Source organism: Strix uralensis, chromosome 4 (assembly GCF_047716275.1).
Source record: "Strix uralensis isolate ZFMK-TIS-50842 chromosome 4, bStrUra1, whole genome shotgun sequence".
Lineage (NCBI taxonomy): Eukaryota > Metazoa > Chordata > Aves > Strigiformes > Strigidae > Strix > Strix uralensis.
The window spans coordinates 92,201,418-92,229,293 of NC_133975.1; the positions used below are offsets into that span (position 1 = coordinate 92,201,418).

Sequence of the window (27,876 nt, forward strand, 5' to 3'; positions counted from 1 at the left end):
TGAGACATCAAGCAAAACCATCAACAAAAATAAACCAGTTTAAAGAAAGGATACTTCCATGCACATGAATATTGCCCTATGCAAATGAAAGCAGGTATATGGATATCACAGGCCCTGTATTTCTGTCTTCCTGTGGAGATTTTAGACCAGGATCATGTCCTGAACTATTTCAAGCAATCATGAGGAAGTTAAATGAATCAAATTCTCTGCTGATGAAAAACAAGGAACATAAATGAATTCAAGCTGTTTCACTTCGAGCTCTGAAATTTGGACACGTCTTCATGTTGTCTTGCTATGTATGTGTTTCCTGAAGAGCAGAGGGGGTCCAAGCAGTCACTTAAACTTAACACACTTTAGGCAAAATGTCCCTAATATCGTGTTAGGCTTATCTCTAGTAAGAACGTGGGCTGTAAATTCTTGAGTCAGAAGAAGTCTCTTAAGTGTATCCCTTACATGATTACAAACATCATGTGCATCATTAATTCTATAACTTCTATTTTCACAGGGCTACTGTTTCAGGGGGTTTTCAGCAAAAGGTTATTTTGTCCCTTCTGTGACCCATAATTAATATTCAGTAAAAACCTCTGATTTATCATGTCTGCAATTAGTGCTTGCAATGTATCTAACTAATCAGTAGGGGGTAATGTTGCCCTTCGAAAATCACTGCAAGCCAGTCCATAAATTACTGTCCACTTGTTTCATTGAAAAACGACCTGCAGAGGACTCGTAAATGCTTAACGGTGTTAGACACATGTTAGAAAGGTGTTACACATAAACGTGTATGTATTATCGATAAAGGTTATGAGACAGAGAGATTCTTAAGCATCAAAATTAGGAAGAATCAACATTAGGAATAATACTATGACTGGTTATAACCCATGACTACCTACCACCTATTCCATGCTGAACTCTTACTGACAATTTAAAAACATGTATAACTTTATTAGCCCTTCCCCATATTTTGGTTTTCTTTAATCAATTACAATCTTTATTCCTGCTTTTGAAATGAGCTAATTTAAGCTGTAGCCTCCTTTCAGGGACAAGGACAGGAGATAGCCTAAAGAAATAAAAGATTTACCTGTCTTTTTCCTTCACAGACACCTCATAAGATTCACCCTGAGAATCAAGAATGAAAACACCATAAATTTTAATTAGAATTGAAAGTTTGCAAAACCAAGTTTTACAGTATTAGCAATTATTCAGATATATAGTCTAATGATAAATCTTTGGTCTCTTCTCAGGCCTTCTGCACACAATCATCAGTATGATCCTGCTTTTAAAATACTTTTAAAGCAATCAGAAATTCTGAATAGGCTACTTTTTCCCCTGAATAATAGTTATACTTTCAGTGTATGCAGAGCTGAACATACATATAACTCAGCTAGTACTCTTTTAATAACAAAACTAATAATGAACTGAGTATTACACAGATATAGCTTACACTTGTTGAAATAATTCCAAATGCTGTCAAAGGTTACTCACTCTCATCACAGTCACTTTCTTTCCCAAGTCCAGAGAATGGAGAGGCACAGCCAGGGGACTACTTACATCCATTTCCCTCCTAGCTGAGCCATGCTGAATTAAAATGGGAAAAAAATTGTTAAGGAGAAATTTATTTACAACCCATAGGTACAAATCTATGAGAGAAAGGCTAATTCATCCTGCTTCTCCCAAAAGTTACTTTAGCTGTTATCACCATCCACAAGCAAAACATACACCACAGAAAAAGTGCTCCTTTGGCCGTGTCATATGCAGTCTGGGTTGACTGTGCTTGACATAGTGGAACACGGTGGTTTCACCACTTCCCCGTCTGCAGCGAGGACCTATGGAAACATCCTGGGTTTCTTCATAGGATCCTTTCACTGTGAACGTGAAATCTCTCCCTAAGAAAAAGAAGCAAACCGCAGAAAAACATTAACTTCATCTAGCCCTGAAAAATAACAAATAAAAATGCCCCAAGTAAAGTTTAAGCCTTAGTGCAGTCAACATTAATTTGGGACACAATGTTTTTCCTCCCCCATAACCAGTGTGAGCAAGGGCCAGACTGAATAAGCACCAGAAGGCCGGTGCAGCATTGCAACTTCTCCCCTGCCAAGCAACGGAGAGCATGTATTAGATCAGTGGATGCCACTAGCAGCATTCACACCCCTTGAGTTTCCACCATAGTCTTTCCCCTCCCAATAGTTGTGTTTCTCCTCTTTTACTTTCTGTTCTTATCACTGGTATTTCCATTCCATCACACTGCAGTGATGTTTCTGAAACATTTCTCAGCCACCTCCGCAGTTTCTCTTAAGCTACACAGTCACACCATCCCCAGCAAGTAGATCATTCCGGAAACACCTCAATCCCCAAGCAGCCCTGATACAGAGACTAAAACAGATCAAATATTTGTCTAGATTCCCATATCACAAAAAGCAGCAACAAGTTATTTAAATCAATAACCTCACTTTTGTAAGGGCTCTTCATTTTTGTTTCATTCACATGTACTTCCAAACAGGAAACTTCACGAGACTAGAAGAGATAAGCAATAAAATCACCCATCACAGAAACAGTGCAGGATCCTCACTGAGGATCTAGGGGTCCTGTAGAAACACCAGGCTTGGCCATGATGTCCTGTGAACACGAAGAAATTGGAGAGGCTGATTTTCTTGTATAAATCACACAAGCAATACTGTGGTCAAGGGAGCTAAGGTAGCTGGTGATCTGTCCCACTAAATACCATTCAATCCCAAACAATTAACACAAGAATCTTTTCTCCTCATCTAGGCCATGCTTTAACTTTTGTCTACAGAAGAGCGAGCTGAAGGATACCTACAATTCTGCAGAACAACTGGACAGGTGGGACTGTAATACCTTTGGGATGAAGCTGAAACTTCCCAAGAGAGTGCTGCATAGGAGGAAGTAGCAGCACAGGAGCATCACACAGTACTTTGGACATGGTGTGAAAAAGGCCTTCAGCTCCAAGGTAGAGATTCAGTAATAAACTCTGCAGTGGCACTGGATTCACTCCCTTCCCAAGTTTACTGCCATTTCATCTGTAAGCAGCTCATTGGCACTGTGGCAGAGTGCTGGTCCAAGCCTCTCCCAACACAGAACACACTACAAGCATGACCAAATTCAAAACTTTACAATCACACCTGTGTCTCATCTGAAAAATAGTAAAGGCTACACCTAAAGGCATAGTTCTTCCAACTACATCCTTCAGTTCTACCCTACCATAAGAACATAAGCATAAAAAAAAAAAATTACCACTAGTACGCCATTAGTAGTGATGTTCTCAGATACACCTGGACTGAAAAGCAAAAAGGAAAAGGTTTATTTAGAAGTGGGTATATGAGCAGTAATCCTTTAAATGCAAATAGTTCTCTGAGCTCAGTTTTTCTAGCTGCCAAGTGCCATCAGCACTTCTAGCTTTCACCTCTCTCGTGCCCACTGCCAGGTCACAGTCCCATAGCTCCTAGGGACACTCCCTCTTTCTTACCTCCCCTGACCAGCATCATCTCTCCTTAGGCTGAATTACAAAATAAACACCCACCCTCAGCTATAAATAGTAAGTGAGACTGTCGCTCAAGAAGCGATTTCACCAGATTCAGGACAGGAAAGCAACCACGGAGGACATGCCAAGATGGAATGCCTGAACACAGGCACATGGAGCCAATTCTCAAATGCTGTATTACCACTCTCTCTAAAATGCAAAGTTTTCTGATGACAAATTCCGTAACATTTAGGCTTTACTCACATGTTTTCCAGTAGAAATTCCACTTCTAGTTCTTCCTGATTCTGAAATTAAGATTCATTTTTCATTCAAGGAAAATGAACAAATAAACTTTCTCCTTTGATAGAGCTCTGATGATTATTGCATACCCCTCCCTTGCAAGGTTTTGCTATTCCCACACCCCCTGCATCATAATGTACATGAATGGAGACTTCTTTGACCACCCTTTCATTTCGTATCTCTCCACACCCTACTATTTACACTGTCCCCCCAAATGGAAAAGGAGAGTAAGCATCATGGAATAGGGGGTGAAGGTCCCATTATTAATTTATTAGTGGGGTGAGACACAGGTCAATCAATGCCGAGGAAAGGAGGTATAAAAGGTGAATTATGTAGGAGAACATACTTGAGAATAAATGGACCTAGGTGGGGAGTATGTCTGGGTTAAAACAAAGGAATTTGCAGAGTATAGTGACTAAACATTTAAAAAGGGTGAGAGAAGAGACCAACTTGGAGAATGAAAATTGCCAGTGTGAAGGGAAGAAGAGAGAGAAGACTGAAGCTGTGAAGGGGAATGAGGGAAAGAGCTCACAAGGGCCAAATCAAGATGAGAAAGGGGGAACAGTGTAAGAGCAGGGAACAGCAACAGAAGAGTAACACATCAACAACATAAGAGGGACTGAATAACTGTATTCACTGCCTCTCTTTGTTTTGTCTTGCCATTTGCTGGATCAGTATGTATGGGACACAGGCAATCCAGGAAATAACCAATAAAAACATATATCGCAGATCATCTCTATCACCCACAGAGAAGAAAATACTAATTAGTAGAAGATATAAATCTCTTCCTGACAAGTGATGGCAAAATTTTTCATTCATATGCAGAACTAACCTTTACTGCTAAATATCCCTTCTGTCTGACTGCACAGCATACTTTAGCTTTGTGAAGAGACTGTGAAAACCGTGCCTAGTCTGATAACATAGCTGCCAAGGTAAAATCATCACTACAGTGAAGGTGAAAAGTGAGTATTTTTGTATTTGCTAGTTCATGTCAGTAAACGAGACATCTCAGGTGGCTTCTCTGAGAGCTGTATCTGTGGCACGTAATTCAGTAGCAGGTGGTTCTGCTTTCCTGTTTCTCCCAAAGTCTCTCTTTCATGAGAATTAGGGTGGTTGCAACAGCTTGTAACAGAAGGCTGAGGATGGATTTTACAAAGTAGTGACCATACAGAGGCGCAAGACAGACTTTATCAAGCATCAGATTGTGACCAGTCTGTAGTATCCAAACTCACTGATAGTCTGTTCCAACTTTGTCCAAAGAACAGCATAAAATGTTCAGGAGACCCTGGCTTGTAACATCTGTCTAATTGTGCCTGCTTTATGTTCCCACCCTTCTTATGCTGTTGTACACACATTCACACAAATTGCATTTCTATTAGGCTCCATTCACATTTCTGTGGGTGAAAAACACGGAGCAAAGCAATGGAAAGACGTATTAGACCACAAAGTGCGCAAGAGGCACAGCAGGAAGCAATCCTGATGCTCTGACATTACCCATCCACCTCCTCAGCCCTCCTTTTTTGATACCTTGATATATGAAAGAAATCATTATGGGTAGAGGTGGCAGTACTGCCTATTATTAAGGTTGCCCAGCATGTTCCATTACTAAGTCACTTTTTTTAAAAAAAATTAACTGTAAGTGTTGTAAAAATCCATGTACAGACCATAATCTGTGATGCCTCATGGGCACCTGAGTATGAGTTGTGATCCGACTAAGGATGGCTTGACCGAAACATTCCTGAGACACAGGTCACCTTGTCTTATCTCCCCAACTTCCACCTTGCCAAGCCAATGGGTTAAGCCAACACCGCACACACTTCAGAGCAAACTCATGGCTTGAATCACACCTGAAATTATCTCAGTCACTTGAGGCTTTTTCTAAAGAAGGCTGTAGTCATCTGGAGCAGGTATATTGAAATCCCTAGTAAGGACTGGCTTTCTAGAAGAGCAGTTAATAAACACTCTCCAAAGCAATAGTAATATAAAAAACAGGCAAGAGTGTTTTCTGGACAGCCTGAAACAGTGATTTAGAAATAAACAGAGCACACACAATTCCTAGGAACTGTAAACTCAAGCCCTTGTCAGAAGTGTGAAAAAGCCCTGAAGTCTCGTTACTACAGAGCCTCCAAGAAGAGAAGGTGTTATATTTTGCGGAAAGTAATCTGAGTACATATTTTGCTCTCTTGAAAGATGGGTGTGATTTCTCCACCTGTCCTCTCAGCAACTTCACCCACCCCACATTTCACAAGAAACTCTTAATCCTCTCTTTAATACAATGAAACACAATATTCTTTGAGACATATGCAGCAAATAAAAGTCCTAGGTCACACACTGACGTAGAAGAAAAGAATAAAATACTGAGGAACTTCTCATGCATTAAGCCCTATCCATATTCTGTGCTGGCTCAGCCCCTCTAAAAGAAATCTGTAACCCTGTAACAAAAGATCATAAACAGACTTGCTGACAATTTTAAAAAAGAATAAGAGTTCTTTATCAGAAGGAGGAAAAAAATGGAGATATTTTCATGAGAATATATAATCATTTACCAAGCATATTGCCTGAAAGCACAGAACAAAACCCCCGGTGAAGCTGAGAGGAGGTACCCCTAGTGAGCTACTGGCCAAAGGGTCTGGGCAGCTGCCTGGAAAGGGGGCCAGGTTTGTTCCCATCCCTTCTCTGTCAGTCTCCTACAACAGCGACAAGATCTCTAACCATCAGCTTCTTCATTTGTGACTCCTGCTTTCTCTATTTTTTTCTGACATTTTTGAAATCTCAAAAAAAATTCAGAATAGGAAAGCAGTTTTGCATCTAATTGCAATCCCAACAGAGGGGTGACTGTTTCTGACCACTCCTAAGCCCTGAGCATTTAACTTTTTGCTTTAATAAGGTCCTTTTAACAAAGTCTTTGTGTGTGAGAACAACTCTGTTTAATATAGATAGTAACTTGGGACAAAATTCTGATCAAGAGTATTATTTTATCTATCCATTTAATTTCACTCATCTTTTCATTTCTCACCTCTGGATTCAACTCAAAATTCAGGTGAACTTTTTCCCCAGGCTGAATTTTAGCTACATCAAAGTGAACAGTCAGAAGCTGGTCATCTGGTGTAAAAGTATCCTCATCGCAGACTGTCAGCTCCAGGATGTTCTGAGGAAACAGGCAGAGAAGGATGTAAATGCTGTATTCTGGGACTACTGAGCCCAAAAGGAAGGTCTGTCCAGAGTCAGCAGCATGCAGCCCTCACATTGTTCCATGTTGACAGACTCCTGCACAGTGTGGAGCTCAGTTCAGAGCCCCTGTGGCTCAGACTGCAAAGTCAGGGATGAACCCTAGAAGAGGTAAATCATCAGATTTGGCCATGAACAAAGAACTCAAAAGAAAGGCAGCATAAGTGATGTGCATGATGGTAATATGCACTGGACAGAATAGAGATTACACTTGCTGTTCATCAGATTCTTTCCAGATTCAAAACTACTATCTCAAGAAATTTTGCCATATCAGCAGAAAGTAATAACAGAAAGCAAACTCTCAGCCCTTTACAAATGGAAAGTAAAGCACATTAACAAACTCTTTAACAAGATGTAAAGTGTAGTGATACCCCTTGCAATCCCTCAGTGCTTGGACTACCCATGGCAGCATGAGAAGATGCAACACTATTAAGCCACAGGAAGCTGACCCCGTCTCTAGACCTTGTATCACTCACACTCTGATAATCTATTTCTGCTAACTCTACAGACATTTTAAACAGTTTTTTTACAACTGCTCTGGGACAGAAAGAAGCATTCAACTTTATCCCAGATGATCCATAACACTATGAGTTTACACTCAAAGCATGGGATAGACTTACAATAGAACCATGACTAAGTCAGACATACGGTTTGCTTTCTTATAGCCTAATAGGCTTTTGAAAATATGCCTGTTTTGGGATGAAATAGTTAAGTATTAAAAGATATTTTAAAATTTTTAGAAAATGGCACTAAGTTATGGTACCTCTTATAATTTACAAACAGCATCACTTACTTTATAAAGCAGGTGTTACAAGCTCCTGGTAAAACAGCAAAAATGCCTTCACAGTTGCATAGAAGAAAATATAACTAAACCTCTAAAGAGTTTATAAAACCTCCCATCCAATTCATGGGGTTCTAATGCTTAGAAGATGACAGAGATCAGTCAGGGCACCAGAGAATCCATAGCAAGGCTTGCATATTTACTTGCTCGTAGGAAACAGCATCTCTCATGCTGTCTCTGATGCTTTCTGTATCTTTCTGTTACCATCCTATTTCTCAGCATAACTGAGCTCAAGCCTCCATGTGAGCCTCAAGGCTCTCAAAGAGTCTGCAGCAGCAGGTGACATCCCCTTTAGAAAGCATCTGCTCACTATCACAGGTGCAGATCCTACCTTTACTTCATTTTGTATCATGAACTGAAAAGTTTCATTCCAGACAGGGTTTCTGCAGTTGTGTACAGTTCTTGTCCGGGCTTCTCGACATGAAGCTGTTGGCAGCCACAGCTTGACGTAGCAATCAGTTCGGCTCACTGTGTTAACAAAAGGATGCATAACTAGTACAGCAGTACTTTTTTACTATTTCTTTTGCCCAGTCAGGGAATATTTCATTAGACAGAAGGAAAACATTCTGGGTTTAGAGTTATTTAACTTTTCTATCTACATTCATGTCAATTCCAAACAAAAGTCAATTTTAAACCACTAATACTATTTGATAACAAAAGCCAACATATTTGGTTTCAACAGTACTGAAATAAAGCATTCTGGCTCTTCTGATTTTTTACTTCTGTTTTCAAATATTTGCCAGGCCTCAAGCAAATTCATATATGACTTCACTTCCTGAAACTTCACTTTTCCAAAAAAATTAAGAACTTAGTTTTGGGGATTTTTCTGACCTGGTTCTAATTGTAACGCACAAGTTATCCACAGTGATATAGCAATGAAGACACAAACACAGCAGCACCCAACACAACTACTGATTTTTCCTGTATCTTTCACAAAGGTGTCCCTTTCAGAAGGGAAACCAGCAACGTGTGGATAAAGGGGCACTGAAAAGTTAGGGGAAAGGGAAATATCAAAAAGCAGCTGGTGAAGGGAAGGATAACTTTTTTCCCAACATAGAATTTCTGTTCTATTTCATTTCTATTATTGTTTTCTAAATTATTTTAATTGAGTCTAAACAAAAATGAAAACAGACACAATTTCTTCAGCCAAGAAGCAACCTGAGACATAAATGTAATCCAAGCAACAGGTGTGCAAGAGCATCAAATTCAGGTGATAGTGATTTTCTTGCTAACCTATAAACATGCCATCAGTGATACTTACACAGATCTGCTTTGCGGAGATTTCTCATGCTTATAATTTTTACAATCAGCCAGCAAAACTGAGGCACTTCTGGCTGCAGAACAATGAGAAAGATACCTTAATTATTAGCAAATAACTCAGATATAACTAACACAGCCTATCCTATAGCATAAGCAAAGACCATTCTCTCATTAATGCTGTGAATATGTTTTCATTTTAATTATTTGAAACCATTTCTGAAAATAGATTCTTTCTTGTGATTTGACACCATATAACATCAGATTCCATTTACGTTTTCTAACTAGTCATGTTTAAGATTAAGTTCTCTAAAGTTTTAGGTTTTGGAGGTTGTTTTAATGCAGGGAATATTAAGAAATATCACAAGATAGTTTTCACACAAAAAGTCACTACATAATTGCCCCTGTAAAATCCAGCTGCCTTCAAACTACAAGGTTTCCTCCTCACATTTCAGGCTGAGTGCAGCAGATTACAGCACAGCACAGCACTTCCTGGTGTGCCAGCTCAGGGACCACAGGATGCCCTCCTTCCTCTGGCAGGGACTGCAGCCCATCTGCCACATATTGTTACTGCAGAACAGGAGAAATATCCTCCATTTATAATGCCCTGGTCCAGATATCACTGCTACTGGCCAACCTGGATGTGGGATACATAACACCGTAACATCCTTCACCATACCAAAATACCTGGCTCTTAAAAGGAAATAAACAACTGAAAGAGGGAAGGATGGTTCTAGAAGGGAACAGCCCAGTATGGGACTCCAGACCTCTTAAGTTACACCAGCAGGAGGAAGGCTGAAACCAAAGGCTTGGGGTAAGCATTCTTCCATTTCACACATAGCTCTAGCATTTCAGTGCAAATTTGACATGACATAAAGCAGAAGCTGTATTTATTCTCTTTTTTTTTTGGCTCTATGTGACACTGAGTAAAGATAACCTGCCATCCATAGATAGGGTCTACATTAATCAAAATGAAAACACATTACCACAACATGCAGAACTGATATATGTACATAAACCAGGAGCTGGAGGAAAGTCAGAACTGACTAAGGCATGAATCACAAAAATCTTTAAACAATTTAAGAAAATAGAAAGTTGCAAACACAAACCGAATTACAGATTTGATAGGATGACAGTAAAATTGCCAGTGTGTTAGATTATGCAATTAAATACAAAGAAGCAAGAATAAAAATTATAATTGCATATGAATGCATATACACCAAAAAAAAAAAAAACAAAAAAAAGCAGACAGGTGATTCAGAATGTCCTGGCTTATTCAGGACTTCTGCATAATAAATTATTTTAAAAATACATTCACATGGAAAAACACTAGGTTGACCCGATTCATTTACCAAGGAGACGCACCAAGGTATAGCAATGCATTGACATCCCACAGTGTAGGGCTCTACAGGGGAATAACTTGAAGGATCTGCAACCTCCTCCATTTTTTGTTTTCTCCCTCCCCTCCCCATCACAACTACAGAAACCCTATACTTGTTACAGGAAAAACAAGAGAGTCTTGAAAAATATCAGAAGTAAAATACTACATACAGAAACAGTAGCTCCATTAATTAAATTAGAAAGAAGCAATTAAATCTTGAAAGCATCATGATTTCTGAGAAACTGTCTCCTTAGATCCTCCTTGTGTACCTCTTATTTTGATATGTCAGTGTCCTGACAGGAGCAGATTAACCATCTAAAAAGCAGTAAGTCACCAGGCTAGATGATATTTACAGCCCACTAGAAAAATTCCCAACCCAGTAGTTTTCTCTCAGAAAATGCCATTTGAACAAAAGCAGGAAGTTAGGAAGAAACCCATCAACCTCAGCAGAATTTTTCGCAGCAATGTTTCTGGAGATAGAACAACAGGAGTAGATGATCCAAATTGCTGAAAGCTCAACTTTTTAGCCCAAATACAGAGGATTAATTTTTCATCCTCAGCTTTAGTACCATCTGTATTCAGGATTCTGGAGAAAACTTATTCATGAGATGGCTGAAATACAAAGAAAATATGCAGACACAAAACCAAATACTATTCCATAGTGCTAGCAGATAGTGAGTTCACTGCTCTCCCATATCTAGCAGAGAGCCTCATGCTTCTGCACTGAATACAGCTAGGGAGCAAATTCAGGAAACTCAGGGGAAAAACACAAACATCATATAATTTTTAATTTTTTTTAAGTTATCATTAATATAATTTCAACCAGATATTACTCAGAAAAAGGAATACTTGGTTACATATCCAGTATGTACCATATTCAGCACCTTCCAACACCTTTCAGTTTCATAAAAATTAGCATTCAGAATTATTTTAAGTGGCAGACACTGAATAATCCATTTTATCTGCTGATCTGCCTCCATAAACAATTAGAAGACTGAGCCTTGGGTGTTATGAGGTACGACTACTGTCATATAGTGATGTCACAGTAAAATCAAGACTAAAATCCAGCTCTCCCGGTTCCTTGCCCAGCATCCAAAACCACAAGTTCATCATCTTCCTCACCTTCCCAACCCCTAAGTCATAGTGAATGTTTTCCACTCTAGAGAGCACACTCACAGTAGAAACAAATATTCCCCTAACTAACTGTTAAAAAAATACCACCTCTCATAGTAACAGTTAAGCTGAGGGAGAGAGGGGAAAGGCTGATGGAAGACTGCAGGTAGCACGGCCACTGCCACTGTTCATACCCCACAGCCCTCTCCCTGCAACCCAGAAGCTGCCCTCTGTACAGTACCTCATCTTCAGCGCTGTGCGGTCTCTCACGATTCCTCCTCCTGATTCCAATCTTCCTGTGCGGGTTTGCTCGGATGAACCGATCCTGGGGACAAGGAGCCAAGAGAGGGGCCAGTGACGAAACCTAGCAGCCAACAATTCTTAGTTTTCAGTTTCTAATCAGATTCACCTTAACAATAGCAGGGGGTCCTACCATTTCTCCTCCTTATGATGGGATACATCTCCATCTCACCAAGACCATCTATCTGCTGCTTTTACTAATAAATCTGCCCACTGCAGATCTGTTTGACATTTAAGGATCAAAATACCCAAGTATTTGCTTTTGATGAATCTCACCCAAGACAGTCAAACAGATCCTCCTGCCCCAGTGCTGATTTTCTCTTACCAAAGGTGAATAGGCTGATGATCCCATTAGTATCTCTGTTTCATAAAACGCAACACTATAATGGTCCAGTCTGTATGTCTCGCAGCTGGCAGGTGCTCCTGGACCACACTATTTTCCAACAGAGGCAGGGAAGAAGAGCTGTATAGATTGACTCATAGCTCCACCTCCCACTGATTTCAGAAGCACAAATTATGCACTTGTTCTGTGTCATATGAAGATATTTTTTTTTTTTTTTAAACACCACAGTGATTTACGGGGGAAAGGAGGAGATGGGTCAAACATTTTATCATAGGCTAATCCCAAAATAAAATAGTTATTCACCACCGTAACATCTGAATAACCACACACAGAGGGATATCCTGGGGCAGTTGCAACCCTCACAAACTAGAGAAGACCTAACAAAGTATTGCAACTACTGATATCTACTGTTATTTTCTCTAGTCCTAAAATCCTTATCTGCACTTTGGCAGCACCAAGTGGAGTGATATGAACATCCCAACAGCAGCATTCCAGCTCCCACCGGCTCCTCCAGCCAGATGCGCAACTGCAAGGGTTTTCACCAAGTTCGCCACAAATTACACCCACAACATGGAGGCTGGCTCTCATGGGCAGCAGTAAATAGTTAAAGAAAACATCTTGTAGCTTTTCTTCTCTCTTATTTCTGTCACATAAAGGATGTTACAGGGTAAGCATCGCCAGCAGGAGTTTCTGTTAATGAAACGTTTTTTAGTGAAAGTATGGCTTTCAATTAAACTATGTTAGAAACCCATATAAGCTTTAACACAAATAGGTACATATGATTTTTTTTCCAAAATTTTTAAGCATTCATGTCAAAATCAAGTTTCTTTTTAATTTTAGAATAATTTCACATTATTTTCTGTAATAGCACTCAATACAGAATAACAGAAGTACCTAATACTATTACTAAAATGACAGAAGCCAGCTATTGCATTAAACATTTTAAAAATCACTAAAACCATCTGTTATTAGTGAGAAACTGCAGTTAAAATAAGGTTTTTTTAAAACAGTTTATTTTTTAGAATTCCCAAGTTTTTAAGTCAGAAAACCCCTTTTTGAAGCAGCAGGACTTCTTATGTAAAAAAGAAATCTGACTTTCAACCATTTCTAATAAAAGGATCTGACTATTCAAACTGTCCTGTAGAGGAGAGCTGCCTTAGATCAAGTTTCAAATGATCATTGTAATTAGTCTGGTCTTTCATAGACTCAGACATTGAATATGTAACAGTTCCTGCTTTAGGTTGTACTGTCATTCATGCAAAAAAAGTGTGATGAGTTCCCAGCTACAGGTTTTTTGTTGGGTTGGTTTTTTATTTTGTGGAGCAGTTTTATTACAATAGAGATTTATTTCACTTTGATTATATGATAATGCTTTTGAAGTAATGTTCCCTGATTTGAAACAAGAGATTCAGATCATGCTGTTACAAGAGGCTGAACATGACAGCCGTCTTATCACCTAGCTCAGGCTCTTAAGTCATTTTATAGCTCAGTTTGATGACAGTGGATTCTCTCCAGCTCTTCAAGAATAAAAGTTACCCATCCAGTTAGATAATATGCCATGCTCCCCACTCAACCCCCACCCTTTCCACAAACCTCACACTTGGGCCTTTTGTGGATTTCATAAACTAAATTAAGCAATATTAACTGCTCAAGCAGCTATGGCACTAATACTATAGATGCTTGATCTGCACAACATGAGAAAGAAGAAATCCAGCAAAAGCAGATGTAGTCCAGAAATAATTAGGAAGTTATTTGATAACATGATATTGTGCATTGTGAACAGTGGTGCAGGTAAGTCAGAAGTCAGGAAGCTGCAGGCCAGAAGGCAAAATAGTATTTCACCAATACTGTTATAACAGCAGCAGCTTTCAGCAGTACTAGTTGCACAGCTATATGAGGTCTGGAGTCACACAGACAAACTGGGCCACACAACTTGCAGCATAGGTGCCCAGGGTGGCAGAGCAGCAGACTGCTTACAGCAGCACCAGCACAGGCTCAGCAGCCTCTTGAGAAGCAGCTGCAAGAGCTGGAGACTCCCATTTGCCACCAAGATCCCAGATCAGTTTTGACATAGACTCAGAAACACCTTCCTCTCACAGCAATTTGAGACTGGAGATATCACCAATTATCAAACCTCTTGATACACCAATGCAGCCACAGGGTACAACTTCACTTCTAAAAATACTAATCTTCGTAATCCCCTAAATAAAAGCTGTAAAAGCTGTCAGGCACCAACTCTGAATGTCAGATTTCATTTACATGACCCAAATAAAACATCTCAAAACTGAACCACTCATAATCCCTTTTTGGCCTAGATCTGACAAAACCTGAAGGGACACTGATTGAAATCCATAAGAAATCAAGTCTTCATGCAATCTTCAGAGCATCTGTTTAAAGTATTTGAGTAAGATGAAGAACAAGAAATATTAAGCTGCATTTCCTGCTTTGATAATACAAAGACCACCACAGATAACCTGTTTGACTTAATATTGTCTGTTGCACATAAGTTGCATAATTGTGTTCATATCCTATTAGAATTAAAGTTTTGTTCCAATACATGATTCAGTACATCCAGAAAAAGATATTTACACTCACATTGTCAATTTAGGCCTTATTTACAAGTTAGCTGCATCAGTTTTCTCAGATTATTTCATAAGTACTTCAACGCAAGCTGAGGTGAGTTGATACAAGTGACAATAGCAACAAATGCACAAGCTGCTTTGTGTTATTGCTGAGGAGACAGCTCCCAAGGACTGAATTACTCAAGAGCACCTTCCTCTCAAACAGCACTACTGGAGTCACCCCATTCACCACTGAGGGAACGCTAAGTCACAGCACCCAAGATCCACCTGCATCTTCAGCTCAGACCAGAAGATAACACCTATTTATCACTAACTCACCAGAGACAGAGTGGTCCCACACCAGATACTCTGAAGTGGCATCTACACCACCAGTCAAGTGTGTGATTGTGCATGTGGGCTAACAGTCTCTAGGCAATGGAATTCATCATGCCCCTAACGCAAAAGAAGAAGAGACCTCAAGACATCTTCGGTGCTTGTTCTTTACTGACACTCACTTTTATTACTTTTTTTTTTATTACAGCTGTGGGCCTTTCCTACAAAGACATGGGAGGACAGAGATAAGTATTGAGTATGGGTTTGTAATTGCAGCTGAATCACCGTCACTAGTTAATGAAAAGAAACAGGCTAAAATTCTCTCTGGCAGCACCTGAGGGCTGAACTGCTGCTCTTTGGAAGTGCCCAACTCTCTCCACTGACTGTAATTATCATCCTAAACCACTATGACACTTTAGTTATTTACCTAGAGCTAGGAGCTCGCTTCTCTCCTCTATTTTTATTTTGGAAGGCATTTGTAGACAATACAGCAAAAGAGGGCAGATAGTAGGTGTGCAGCAGCAGCACCTATGAAGTATTTAAAAAAGCCCACGAACAATGATCTAACTGCTCATATACTTTCTCTGGACACTTATTTATGCATGGCAGCAGTGCGCCCAGGTGGCCAAGAAGGCCAATAGCACCCTGGCTTGTATCAGAAATAGTGTGGCCAGCAGGACTAGGGAAGCAATTGTCCCCCTGTACTCAGCACTGGTGAGGCTGCACCTCGAATGCTGTGTTCAGTTTTGGGCCCCTCACTACAAGAAAGACATTGAGGTGCTGGAGCGTGTCCAGAGAAGGGCAACGAAGCTGGTGAAGGCTCTGGAGCACAAGTCTTATGAGGAGCAGCTGAGGGAACTGGGGGTGTTTAGCCTGGAGAAAAGGAGGCCCAGGGGAGACCTGAAAGGAGGTTGTAGTGAGATGGGTGTTGGTTTCTTCTCCCAAGTAACAAGTGATAGGACAAGAGGAAATGGCCTCAAGTTGCATCGGGAGAGGTTTAAATTGGATACTAGGAAAAATTTCTTCACTGAAAGGGTTGTCAAACATTGGAACAGGCTCCCCAGGGAAGTGGTTCAGTCACTGTACCTGGAGATATTTAAAAGACTTAGGGACATGATTTAGTGGGGGACTTGGCAGTGTTAGGTTTACGGTTGGACTTGATGATCTTAAAGGTCTTTTCCAACCTAAATGATTCTACGGATGTAAGACTGATTGGGGTCTTCTGTCAGCTGACCTTGCAAGCAAGACTTTGAATCTAGCAGCAATACTCAGGCAGGCCTGATACCTGAACTCCACCATGAATATAAAGGAAGTGTCATAGTGTCTCAAGCAGAGGAAATTAGGGCTTGGAACATTTAGACTGCTATATAAATCCAAAAGAACATTAAGCATAAGGCAAAGTCTAGCCTGCAGTCTATGGATTTGTTGCTCTTATCTGACTTAGAAACAAATTAGAGGGATACCTCAGCATAACTATAATAAAGTGTGGTGGGTTAACTCCAGACAGCAGCTAAGCATCCACACAACTGCTCACTCACTCTCCCCCCAGCAGTAGTACAGGTGAGAGAATACAAAGAGCAAAATCAAGAAAACTCTTGGGTTGAAATAAAAACAGTTTAATAAGTGAAGGAAAGAGGATAAGAAACAACTAATGCAAAGGCAGCCACTCACCATCTCTCACAAGCAGAGTGATGCCCAGCCAGTCTTGGAGCAACAGCGACCTTGGAATACTTCACTCTCAAGCAAAGACAGATCTCAAGACCAAAGAGTGTCTTAACTTGACACACCTGAAGAGTCATATTATCCATTTGACTTGAGAACAGATGCTCCCTAGCACTGAAGACTTCTCCAGGTGACAACAGAGTAATCCAGATAAGATCTACATAAGATATCTAATGAAAAGACAACTTCTCTGAAATACTAAGCATCAGTAATGTTTTGGCTTGATATCCAACCTTAGATATCCAATGTAAAATGGAGAAAAAATGAGTTTTAAATTGGAGAAGTTTTTTATTCGCATCCAGAGTGACATGATATATCACATCCCCCAAAATCTTCTGCTTTAGGGTCAGAATGAAGAAAATACATCACTCAGGAAGATTCAAGTCTTCTAGTACTGATTTCAGTTACTGCTACACTTCTTCCATTCAAAGGCCATGCAAAAAGCCTACAGAATCTACTCTGTTATTCTGAATACTGTAGTTACTTATAAGAAGCAATTTATCCAAATCACCCTTACAGTGCATCATATTCATCCACTTATATGAAGAGCAGCTGCCAGTGAGAGGTAACACTCCCTCTGCCCACACCTGCAGAACTGTGCTCCACTCCTACAAAAGGGAGAAGAAAACAGTCCTATTAGCAAAGTTTCAAACTTCAAAGTGGTTGCACAGCTGGCATCAGTCTTGACAGCACCTCTGTTTGTGACTGTTATAGACAGTGCTTTATAAAATGGCTGCTTAGTGGAAAGATATTTTAAAATTAATAACCTCAAAATCTGTACTCAAGGAGTCATCAGAAGGACAAGATGACGTGCATGACTCTCTCCTCCTTCAGGAGCAGTGGATGATGGTTGCTGGTGCAATATACACCATCAATAAGTCAGAGTTTGTCTTCTGGTGGTGTCAATTGATCAGGGAGCAAGTCCAGCTGCCAGTCAGGAAAGCAGACAGTCACTAGCACAGTATTCAGAGAGTTGGTCTCTATCTACCTTCATTGTTCAAGGGAATCAAGCGATTTCAGCTCTCCAGATATGAGGAGCCATGGATAGCTGTCTCCATCACTGTCCCTTTACTCCATCCTAGAATAATTCCTTAGAGTAAAAAGAGAGGCTTTGATTTATTAAAGCAATTTCAATTTTACCACAGTGGAGTAGGTGCCATAAAAGGAGGACTTAAGGAAAAAATTCAGATATTCAGATAAACTCAGGTGGTCCTGCAATTCTTTCTTGCAAAAAAACCCAAAAGCCATGAAGCATTTCCAAAATGCCACAGAGTTTTTCTCATGATTCCACTATGCAAGAATTGGTGTTTAGCATATTCCTATGGGATCATAACAGATAATTACATTTTGCCTTTTGTATGTAATTCATAGAGTGGTACATTAGACTAATGAGCTCATCCAATTTCAGAAGTGCCCGGTTTTTTCATTTGTTAAAGGATTATCACACTTTAGCCCCAGTTCAAGCAGAATTTACTTAGTGAAGTCACAGTATGACATCTGATTAATTTTATTTTCTTTTTTGAAGAATTCTTGGGAAATGCAAACCTCCATTCTTTGATCAGCTTTCAGAACTGAAGGAGAATACAGTGTTTGTCATAGGAGGAGCATCTGGATTAGATGCTCTGGACAAGCAGAACTGTCAGACCTCCAAACAGAAAGCAGCATCTCTGGGATGGTGTTGAGAGTGAAGATCAGGTGTAGCTACACAGCTGCTGTACTCTCTTCTGAAACAGTGCTACCTAAGGGCTGACTGTAGGAAGAGAAAGAGCACACAGAAACAACAAGCATTTATGTGAGTCTCAGAAAGCTCACTGAATTACTTATATCATGAATGGAGTAATTTCATGATCATTGGGCTGAAAAAAAATAAAGATCAGTGGATTCACCAGTATTTCAGAACATTGCAAAAACATACCATAGTATTCTCTTTGGGGGTAGGTCATCCTCAGCGAGAGGGGCATTAATAAAAATCTCAATCCTCTATCCAGCCATCTATTTCCACAGGACTTCTAAGGATTTGTCTTTGATAAATAAGTCAAGTTCAGATCAACAACAGGTTAAAAAAAATATTGGAGTAGAATACACATGCACAGGGAACATGATCTCATAAGTCTTCATGACTTAAAAAAAAGCCAGGGAAAAAAAGAGAGACAGAAAATTTCAATTTCTTGGGAGTTTCTTTCAAATTAATCCTATCTGTATTCCTAAGGGAAACAGGGTCCACTTAATAAGGCTTCTTGGGATACTGGCACAACACAGCTTGGGAATTTCACACTGACCTCTAGGTCAGGATCAATAGTATAAAGCAAGGGGCAAAAATCAGATACTAAGGTTAAAAACCGAGGGTAAGCATACAGCTGACTGATAAGTGCATTAAGCATATGTACTTTTGTGCCACTCAGAACAGAGCAGGATCCATAAATACTTTTGACTTCCCATGCTGCTTGTGCATATTTCCAGAAACACAGTAATGTAGGAAAGAAAAATTTAGGTGGTTATTGTTACTTCTATTGACAGCCCAATACTCATTTTCCCTAGTATTTCTGTGTCCTTCTGGCACCAGGAGAAATACCTTAAAAATTGCAGGATTTGCTAAAGAATGCACCTTTTAAAGGATAATTGAACTTCCTAGTGCTTCTGCTAAATATGAATACTGACTCAAGCATATACAAAAATAAAAATACCAAAGCAGTCGTCCTGTCATTGAAAACACACACCCTTTGAATTCACACACCTGTAAAAGCAAAATACAATGTCTCTAGAATAATGACATCTCCATCAGCAGCAGATACCTGATTCTCTGACAGTTAAGTAGAGAGGCAGGGGATTTTGCCCCCAACATCTGACTGAAGAATAAATATCCCACGACAGTCAGATAGAAAATGGACAGCAAACTGTGAGGGAAAACCTGAATTATCTACTAATTGAATGGAGCTGACTTCCACTCCCTGATGTGTACTGTGAAGCCTACAGGACAGGGACCTCTGCATGTAACCCCAGGTATGTACCATCTGGCATCGGTTCAACCAGAATACATCTTTTTCTGATTTTTTTTCCCCTCGTTTCTTCCTGACACACTGCTTCAATGCTATTGACAGATTTTAAATTAACCTATGGTGTAATATTTTCCCTAAAGCATCAGATGTATCATTATGCAGATTCCAGTAATGGATCCACAGTAAAGGCCAAGGTGAAATTCACAGATAAAACATGCTTAAACTTGCTATGTTTCACAATGGAGTAATGAACACAGCTGTCCAGATGTCATTTTCTAGAACACTCATTACAAAACACAGGCTAACTTCTGCAGACAAAGCATTCACGAAGTACATGTAAAGTACAGTCCCATCCACTCTGATGCTACTACCCTGCCAAGCTTCTCATTTCCAGCTCTCATTTTCAGTTTCCCTGATTTTCTAGCAGGAAAAAAAAAATCCCTGGTGAATTGGGAAATAATCTTAGCAGCAGGAGAGCTCCATTGCTCTACAGTGTTAGTGACTGGCTGTGTGGTGGTATGCTAAAGTAAAACATCTCCACGCCCTACATTTAAAAAATGGATATGCCTTCAGTGAGTCTGCTAACGCTGATGAGGGCGTAACAGTGCTACAGTTGTACAATGGTTGCATTCCCGTTTAGGTTTAGATGCATATAGCTGCTTTGCAATAGGAACCCTTAGCGCTGGAGATGGAAAAGAACGCATTGCAAAGATGGAGAGATTGGTTAACCTCATAGCAATGTTGCACAAACCTACTTTAACTTCCACTTGTTACAAAGCAGAATGAAATGTTTGTGGTGGTCAGGTGTGGCAAGGCCAGTAACCATAATTAGCCTTTTATAAAGATTTTTTTTTCCCCGCATTAGGGTTATGTAATGATATTTTTTGTTTGTTTTAAAGCTGAAAGTTGTATGTAAAATGTAATTACCTATGACTTTGCAGAACTTTTGGGGGTGTTTTTTTTAAGAGAAAAAGATTTCAATTTTTGTCCATAATTTTCTGAGCAGCTTTTATTCTACAAGATATCACACCTAGTTAATTGAGCTTTGCAGGTCTATGTGATTACCCTTAAGGTAAACTCAGCCTGATATTTACATCAACACCCTTGGTTGAAACTACATGAGGCATGAATCATAGTCTCTGTGGAATTCTCATCACAATTTCTGGTCTGTAGGACATCGATAATACAACTCTTAGCAGACCTGAGCTGACCTAACTGTGATGGTTGGCAACCTAATAACCAGTTTACCAATAAAAATAAAATAAAAAAAAAAAAAACAAACACACAAAAAAACAACCAAAAAAACCTCCACACACCAACAGCACTGGTGAGCTTAACTGCAATCGTGGATAAAAGTGCAATAGTCAAAATCATAGACATGACTACACACCCACAAAACCACAGCAGGGAAGATGGAGTACACAAGCTTATAGTTAATAACTGAATATTTCCCAGGTCTCTCCTATATTACTAATCCCAATTCTAGCTGACCAGTTTTGCCCTGAAATTGAAAGGTCCTTTTCTGTCAAATACAGTTCAGAGAGATTTTCTCAGACATTTGCAGAAAATAATATAGTAATAAGTATCATTTTATGGCATGCTCACTAAATACAGCAGCCTACTCTTCCAACAGGCTAATGAGGTTACTATTCCTGTAGCTCAAGGTCTTGCTTTACGATATTTTAAGATAATAAATACAGCAAGTGATGCCTTGTGTTGAGGAGTGGGTGGAGAGTCACTGAAGAGCCATGTAAGAGAGCACTATCTCTCCTTAATGCCTTTGAAAATGTGATGGGTGATGGGTATGTGTCAGTGCTAAAGCACAGACTGTAGAATCCAGTCACTTTCAGGACAAAGTTTCACTCATCACCACCAAAACACCAGTGGTGATGGCCTTAGTAGGGGACATCTCTGCTGTGAAAATGAAGAGTCAATAGAAGTGAGGTTTGATACCATTGCTGTGATCTTCCCCCTCCTCCCAGTTTGATATTTGGGAAACCCAGTCAGAAGCTATAGTCTCACAGAGAAAAGTTATCAGTATTCCTTCATGCAATAAAGAATGTTTTCACAGCTTAGAGAAGCCACCTCGTGTTTTTGTGCAACTTTACTGAGTGCTGCTACTGTTTCACCAGGAGACTCAGAAGCATAGCAAGAATTATTAGATATATTCTATATAGATATTGGAATAAGTAAGGAGACATTTTCAGCTACACTGATCTGTTCCTTAGACCACAAGAACCACAATTCCTCATAGCAGTGTTTTAATTATATCTTTATGATTAGGAGGGAGCAGCACAGGGATATACATGATGATATTCCCTTGAATAGCAAGCAAGCAAGCTTAGTAGTACCATGAATTGCAAAAAAATTAGGTCATAAATAAATTTACATTCAACAGCACTTGGCAGGCTCCTCACTTTTTTCCCAAGAAAAATTCCACATCCAACTCCTACATTTCTTCTTTCCCTTCAGAGACATACATGGGCCACCTCAATACATAGTTCATAACCTCAGAGACCACTGGGTTTTCCAGACAGTAACTGCTCAAACATGTCTTTATACTGGGTCTGGCCATCTCTTGGTGAAGCCCCACTTCTGACACAAATGTCATTTGATTTACATCCACATCTTAGTTCCCACCACGTCTCAACCTGTTGCCATCAGGAGTATCTTACCTCCAAGAGAGGAAGTAGGAAGGAAAATGAAACTGCTCTAGAGTATTACTAGGTGAAAAGGTCTGTTTCCTCAGCTTCATTCAGAACACAATACTTTCACAAAAAAAACACACCCAGCCAATCTGTAAAGACAGCACTCCTGAGGTGTGCTTGACATGCAGAATGGATTCTCTCAGGGCTCACTGTGCCGCAGGAGAAGTATATACACCAAATTACCATAGCTGTGATTCTTAAATAGGACTTTGCTGGAGGAGACTGGAAGGAGAGCAAGAACTGTCCTCAAGCTTCCAGAAAGCCTGTAATGTCTTATTGCCATATCAGCACACAGCCAAATGAAGCAGGAGCAACAAGGTTTATGACTGAACTTTTGTGTTACAGCGCAGTTGAAGTAGTGAAATAAACATTTATCTGAATTCCTGAACAAACCCTGCAGCAAGCAGACTAGCCCTAAAGTAAAACATCATTATCTCTACCAGTGTGAGGGATTTATGCCTAAAGGCCATTCTAGATGCAGATGCCTGAGCCAATGTTTAGGCTTCCATTCACTTCATCTCACAGCCCATCGCTCCCAGTGAAAGCTAAAAACTCTAGTATGTACACTGCTGACAGGAAATACTACAAAGAAACTGGTGTGGTTTAACATCTCATTTCCTAAAAGTACAGTATTATATAGGAAGGCTGAAGGTTTGAGTAAAAGCTCATCCTCCAACTCCCTGGATGTCTATAGCCACTGAGCATGTTTGGGTTTTTTACAGCAATAAAAGTATTTTTTCCGTGAAAATTCATGTTGGGCAACTGTATCTTGCTTCAGCTCCTGCAGTAGTTTTTATTTTAAGGAGAAAACAATACAGGTTCCCTTTGCTTATATAGAGTCTAGGGAGATATCAGCATTTCTTTTCCTACAAGTTGTTGAGCTCTGGTCACCAAACCAGAAGATACACAGCAGCAGAACACAGCTTAGTAACGTTGGCATACCTTTGTATAAATTGTTATATCAATTCATCAGCTTCTTCCATAAATAAGTTAGCCTAACCATTGTCAAGTCTTTCATAGGTGACGCAAAACTCTCAAACATTCTTTTCATGTTCAGCCTATGTTTATTCCTTAACATATCTGTTTTCACACCGACACTGACCTTCTAGTTTTGTCTCTCTTCTCTAGATTGCTTTCATAATGGACAGGTCCATTCTCAATTGTTTCTGTGACAGTAAAATTAACTTAGAGTCATCTGGTGTCCTCCCAAGTAGCAGGTTCTCCCTTTCCCATATTTCCTCATCCATGCATCTGTTATGAGTTGGTTTTCCTCAAACACAGGTGACCAGTCAACATGCATTGTTCTACATGAGACCTTACCAGAACTTTGACCAATGGAATTAGTATTTCCCCTCTTTCCACTAGAAATGTTTCAACCTCCAACAGCTCTGGATCTCATTACCTTTTTCAAAGCCACATCATATCAATACCATGTTCTGATTAGACACCGCTTCCTGCATTTGCCTTTTTTCCTTTTGAGGTGTTGAGTAAAGTGTCTCACCTGACAGATAAGTAGAAATGTGTGATTAAGTCTGGCCTGGTGTAATATTTGCCACATTAAAAGCAATAGAGATAGTACCAATTCTGCCCCAGTTTAAGATTTTTGGGCAGACACATTTTTCATCTACTAAAGGTAATAATACTGTAAAGATTTTGCTCAGCACTATAGAGAGATAAAGTTCAATGTAAATAACATTGTTTGGCTTGTAAATAAATTCCTTAGAAAAATGCAAAAATTTCTTCAACCACCCTGCTCCAAAATACAGCACCCCTGAGAGAACAATACCTTCCCTTCCCTGCTCCAGCATCTTTCCAGGCAATGCTTTTCCTAGGACACTGAGCCCTCTAGTAACATTTCTGCTCCACAGAGCTGGCTTAAACATGCACAATGGCAGGCCACCAGTGTCTGCCCTCTCTGTTATCCCTTATCACAAGATTCTGCTCCCTCTTTTGCCCTGGGTCTGCTGTTTATCTGGTGTTGCCCTGAGCAACCTAACAAAGCAGCATAAATTTTACCTTTGTGGTATTGTGATGCTTCCATTTTAAGTTTCATTCCACTTTAAATCACTGCAATTACGGTAAGACCTGTGTTTGGGAAGTGACTGGAGATGCAGTCAGAAGATCTGCCACATAGTAGTTTGCCTTTGACACTGAAAGGGAAGACAAACAAGAAGTTATTTTCATATGAAGCCACTGTTTTCTTAATAGCATACAAAACGGCTAATGGCATATCGTATCATATCTTCACTACTTCAGGCTTCAAAAATCCACAACAGAACTTTTATAAAAAAATCTTCCACAGAATTTTATTTAAACAACATAAGAATTCATTGTTTACTTATACAGTAGCACCAACACTGAGCACAATGAATTACAAAATCTTAGTTGCTAAGCACTATAGCTGAAAAGAAGCTTCAGCTCAAGAAGCTTCTCAGCCACTCAGAACATAACTTGGTCATCATCTGTGGGGGAGAAGAAACCCCCTGTTTTTGTGAATGCAAACAGGTCCCTGTCCATGGCAACCTAGCAACCCCACAAAAGGAAGGCTACCTTATCTGTAATGCCTGTTTATATAAATAGGTGGTCTTGCAGGTGCAGGCAGTATGCTCTTTTTTAAGGATGATCACAGCTGAAAGATCAGATTGTTAAAAGTCTGAAGTACCAGGTTAATTCATTCAGTTCAAACAAAAAACCAAACATTTTTATAAAACTTTTTTTTAAAAAAGTGATTCTGCTGTAGGGACAGCAAAGCCAGGTGATTGCAATTTAAGTGTGAGTCAGTTTAATTCACTGACAAAACTTCCAATTCTTACTAACATAATCAAAACCACAGTCTTCACTTTGACAATTCTGTCACTTTCAACTTCTCAGTGGAAGTGGGTTTTCCACATTTTTAAGGCTCTTTAGGAAGTTAGTCTGGTATTATCTTGTTCATCTTCCCCTTGATCAAGTGGCCTGTAGTAAACACCAACTATGAGATTTCTTTTGTTGGCTCAGCCTTTTCACAAACAAGCTCTCAACCTGTTCATCGCTATTTTTCAAGGACAGCTTTGTGCAATCAATCCATTTTTCATATGGTTTAAAGACTGTATGAAGAAATTCCATGAACTATACATACTAACCCATGATGCTTCCAAGTGGATCATCCCTTTGTTCATCCCTTACCCTTCGGAAGCTCATTACTGTAGGAATGGCTGCCAAGCCTTATTTTTCCTGCAAATCATCACATGTGGTTTCCTACAGAATAAGCAGTAGTTTAGTACTCCACCCTTTTTAAAGTACTAACTTCCTGCCATATGTTGCTATCATGACTTTATATGTGTGCATATATATAAAAATATAGAACTTTATTTCCTTGTTCCTTCCTTTTTCTCCATATGTTAAAAATTAATTATTTTATGGAAGGGTGCAAAAATGTGTTTTACCTGGAACAGAGGGAAAAACAGTCCCGAAGAGCTGTTGTTACTTGCACATAAATTAAGCTACTTTGGTGTGTACATCCACGTTCATTTAAATGCTTATCACTTATACAGATCATTGTCTCTGAACATTTATGAAGAACTAAAATTAACCCAAGTTAGCCTGCCAGAGGGCAAATACAAAAGTGCTGTAAAAACAAGTTGCTGTTACTTAGGACCCAGTTTCTCCACTTCCTTTGATGTCTTGAGCTGACTCCCAGAGTGCAGTCAGTACCCCTTTGACAACTGTATGATGGTGCAAATTTCATCTCTACTTGCTGCTCCAACAACCGACTCTGTCCCACTCACAGATACCTTTTGTCTGCAAACATGAGCCATGCACGTCTCAGACCCTGTCTGCACTAGAGCCTTGCTCACCTGGACCTCAAGCCTACAGCATGAGTAACAGCAAGTGTAGTAATTCAGCCAAGTTTTAGAGCACTGAATTTGTTCGGTTTTCTTTTAGGAGTCCTCTGATGCCCTGGAACTGCCCCAGTAGCTTCTGGGAGCTCGAAGCCAACAACCTGAAGAATCAGTCAGAGCCAGGACTACCCACAATGGCTCAGGGCAAGGACAACTGCGTTGCACCTGGCTTCAAGGTGTACTAGGAGCTAGATGCAATCACCCAGGCTCACTGACAGTTGTAGGACTTGGATTTTTGCTTCAGTGTGGTTTAGACAAAGATTTTGAGCAACATGTGAAAGAAAAGACAGAAAAGGGAGCTAAATGAATAGCTGCTCACAGAAAGATGGAACAGTCAGGATGAGGATCCTGTGCCCATTTCTACAACAGTATTACTATATGAACTAAAATAAATCAATTAAATTTTTAATACTATTCAGTATCAGCATTGCAGCAGCACCAACATCAGCCATATATGGCCTTCAAGTGCTACACACAAAATTTGTTCTTTTGGACAATCAGACACAGAGGAGGGGCGGGATAAAGGAAACTGAAATGAGAGCCCAGGTTATCACTCTCGGGATAACAGTTGGTAACAGCAGTTCCAAGTCTCTGCATACTCTCTCTAGAGTAGAATATGAAATATTTTTAATTATTTCTCAGGATTAATCTGAAGATAAGGTTGCTTAAATGGTCCAAGTTCCCTTCACCAAGAACACTGAGTCAATAAGACATTTGTTGTGGGGTTCTTCTTCCATTATCCAGCAATCTTCCAGTGTATGTGTCTGTGTACATATATAAACACGTTTAATTGTGGAATACAGAAATTCTTCTATGGTGAGCTTTTTAGGAAAGACTTGATTCATAAAAAGTGTTTCAAAGGACCCTGCATTATATATAAAAAAAGACTGAAAGCGATGCATGAGTTATCAAATCCACCAGGTGCAGACAGTGACAGAATAATCAAGAAAGGTTACATGAACTTCCCTTTCCCTAAACTACCACAAAGTAGGGCCACAAAACACTTCCCAGAACTTCATGATAAATTTTGTCTGTCTAAAAATCAAAAGCCACAATTACAACACAGCAAAGACTACATCATGGACACCACTTCATGTTCTACATCCTGTCAAGAGAAAGAAATTTGGCAAGTGAAATTCCATGGTACTCCAAAGTACTTCGTGTACTGCAGGACACCATAGAACAGTGACCAAAAAGTTTCATGTGTTGACAAATTCCCTTTTGAATACTAATATAATGAGTTGTTAAGCATTCTTGGCAAATAAGCAAGTGTTTGATACTGCATGGCTAGTTTGGATTATGAAAGGGTATAAATCATGAGAAGTATATGATTAGCTGAGTGCACTGTCTCAGAACAATCAATCTTTACCAACCAGGCCTTCCTCAGAATAAAATTAAGGTATTAGAAAGACAGATTAGCCTGCAGGCTACTTTTGT

The 27,876-nt window shown here is 39.7% G+C and overlaps 2 protein-coding genes across 4 annotated transcripts in view; both read right to left on the reverse strand.

Moving 5' to 3' along the window:
* LOC141943147 (cytosolic phospholipase A2 epsilon-like) overlaps positions 1–18,437 on the reverse strand; it is a 29,454-nt gene extending 11,017 nt beyond the window's left edge. The window contains exons 1-13 of the mRNA XM_074867861.1: positions 18,400–18,437; positions 17,622–17,781; positions 17,372–17,462; positions 11,837–11,920; positions 9,106–9,178; positions 8,176–8,312; positions 6,792–6,923; positions 3,740–3,780; positions 3,250–3,292; positions 2,448–2,511; positions 1,717–1,883; positions 1,483–1,575; positions 1,079–1,116 (exon numbers count right to left, since the gene is read on the reverse strand). Of these exons, the coding sequence (XP_074723962.1) occupies positions 1,079–1,116; positions 1,483–1,575; positions 1,717–1,883; positions 2,448–2,511; positions 3,250–3,292; positions 3,740–3,780; positions 6,792–6,923; positions 8,176–8,312; positions 9,106–9,133 (743 nt within the window). The 5' untranslated portion in view covers positions 9,134–9,178; positions 11,837–11,920; positions 17,372–17,462; positions 17,622–17,781; positions 18,400–18,437. The remainder of the gene's footprint in view (positions 1–1,078; positions 1,117–1,482; positions 1,576–1,716; positions 1,884–2,447; positions 2,512–3,249; positions 3,293–3,739; positions 3,781–6,791; positions 6,924–8,175; positions 8,313–9,105; positions 9,179–11,836; positions 11,921–17,371; positions 17,463–17,621; positions 17,782–18,399) is intronic.
* A 98-nt stretch (positions 18,438–18,535) lies between these two features.
* PLA2G4F (phospholipase A2 group IVF) overlaps positions 18,536–27,876 on the reverse strand; it is a 38,676-nt gene continuing 29,335 nt past the window's right edge. Inside the window, exons 21-23 of one of the 3 annotated variants that reach the window (XR_012628864.1) lie at positions 24,575–24,708; positions 23,879–24,059; positions 18,536–18,604 (exon numbers count right to left, since the gene is read on the reverse strand). Coding sequence is in view for 1 of the 3 variants with exons in the window: in XM_074867853.1 (XP_074723954.1) it covers positions 24,618–24,708 (91 nt within the window). In the remaining 2 variants the exon portion in view is untranslated. Of the gene's footprint in view, positions 18,605–23,331; positions 24,060–24,574; positions 24,709–27,876 lie in introns of those variants that run through there. The other 2 variants (XM_074867853.1, XM_074867856.1) reach the window with 2 other exon arrangements.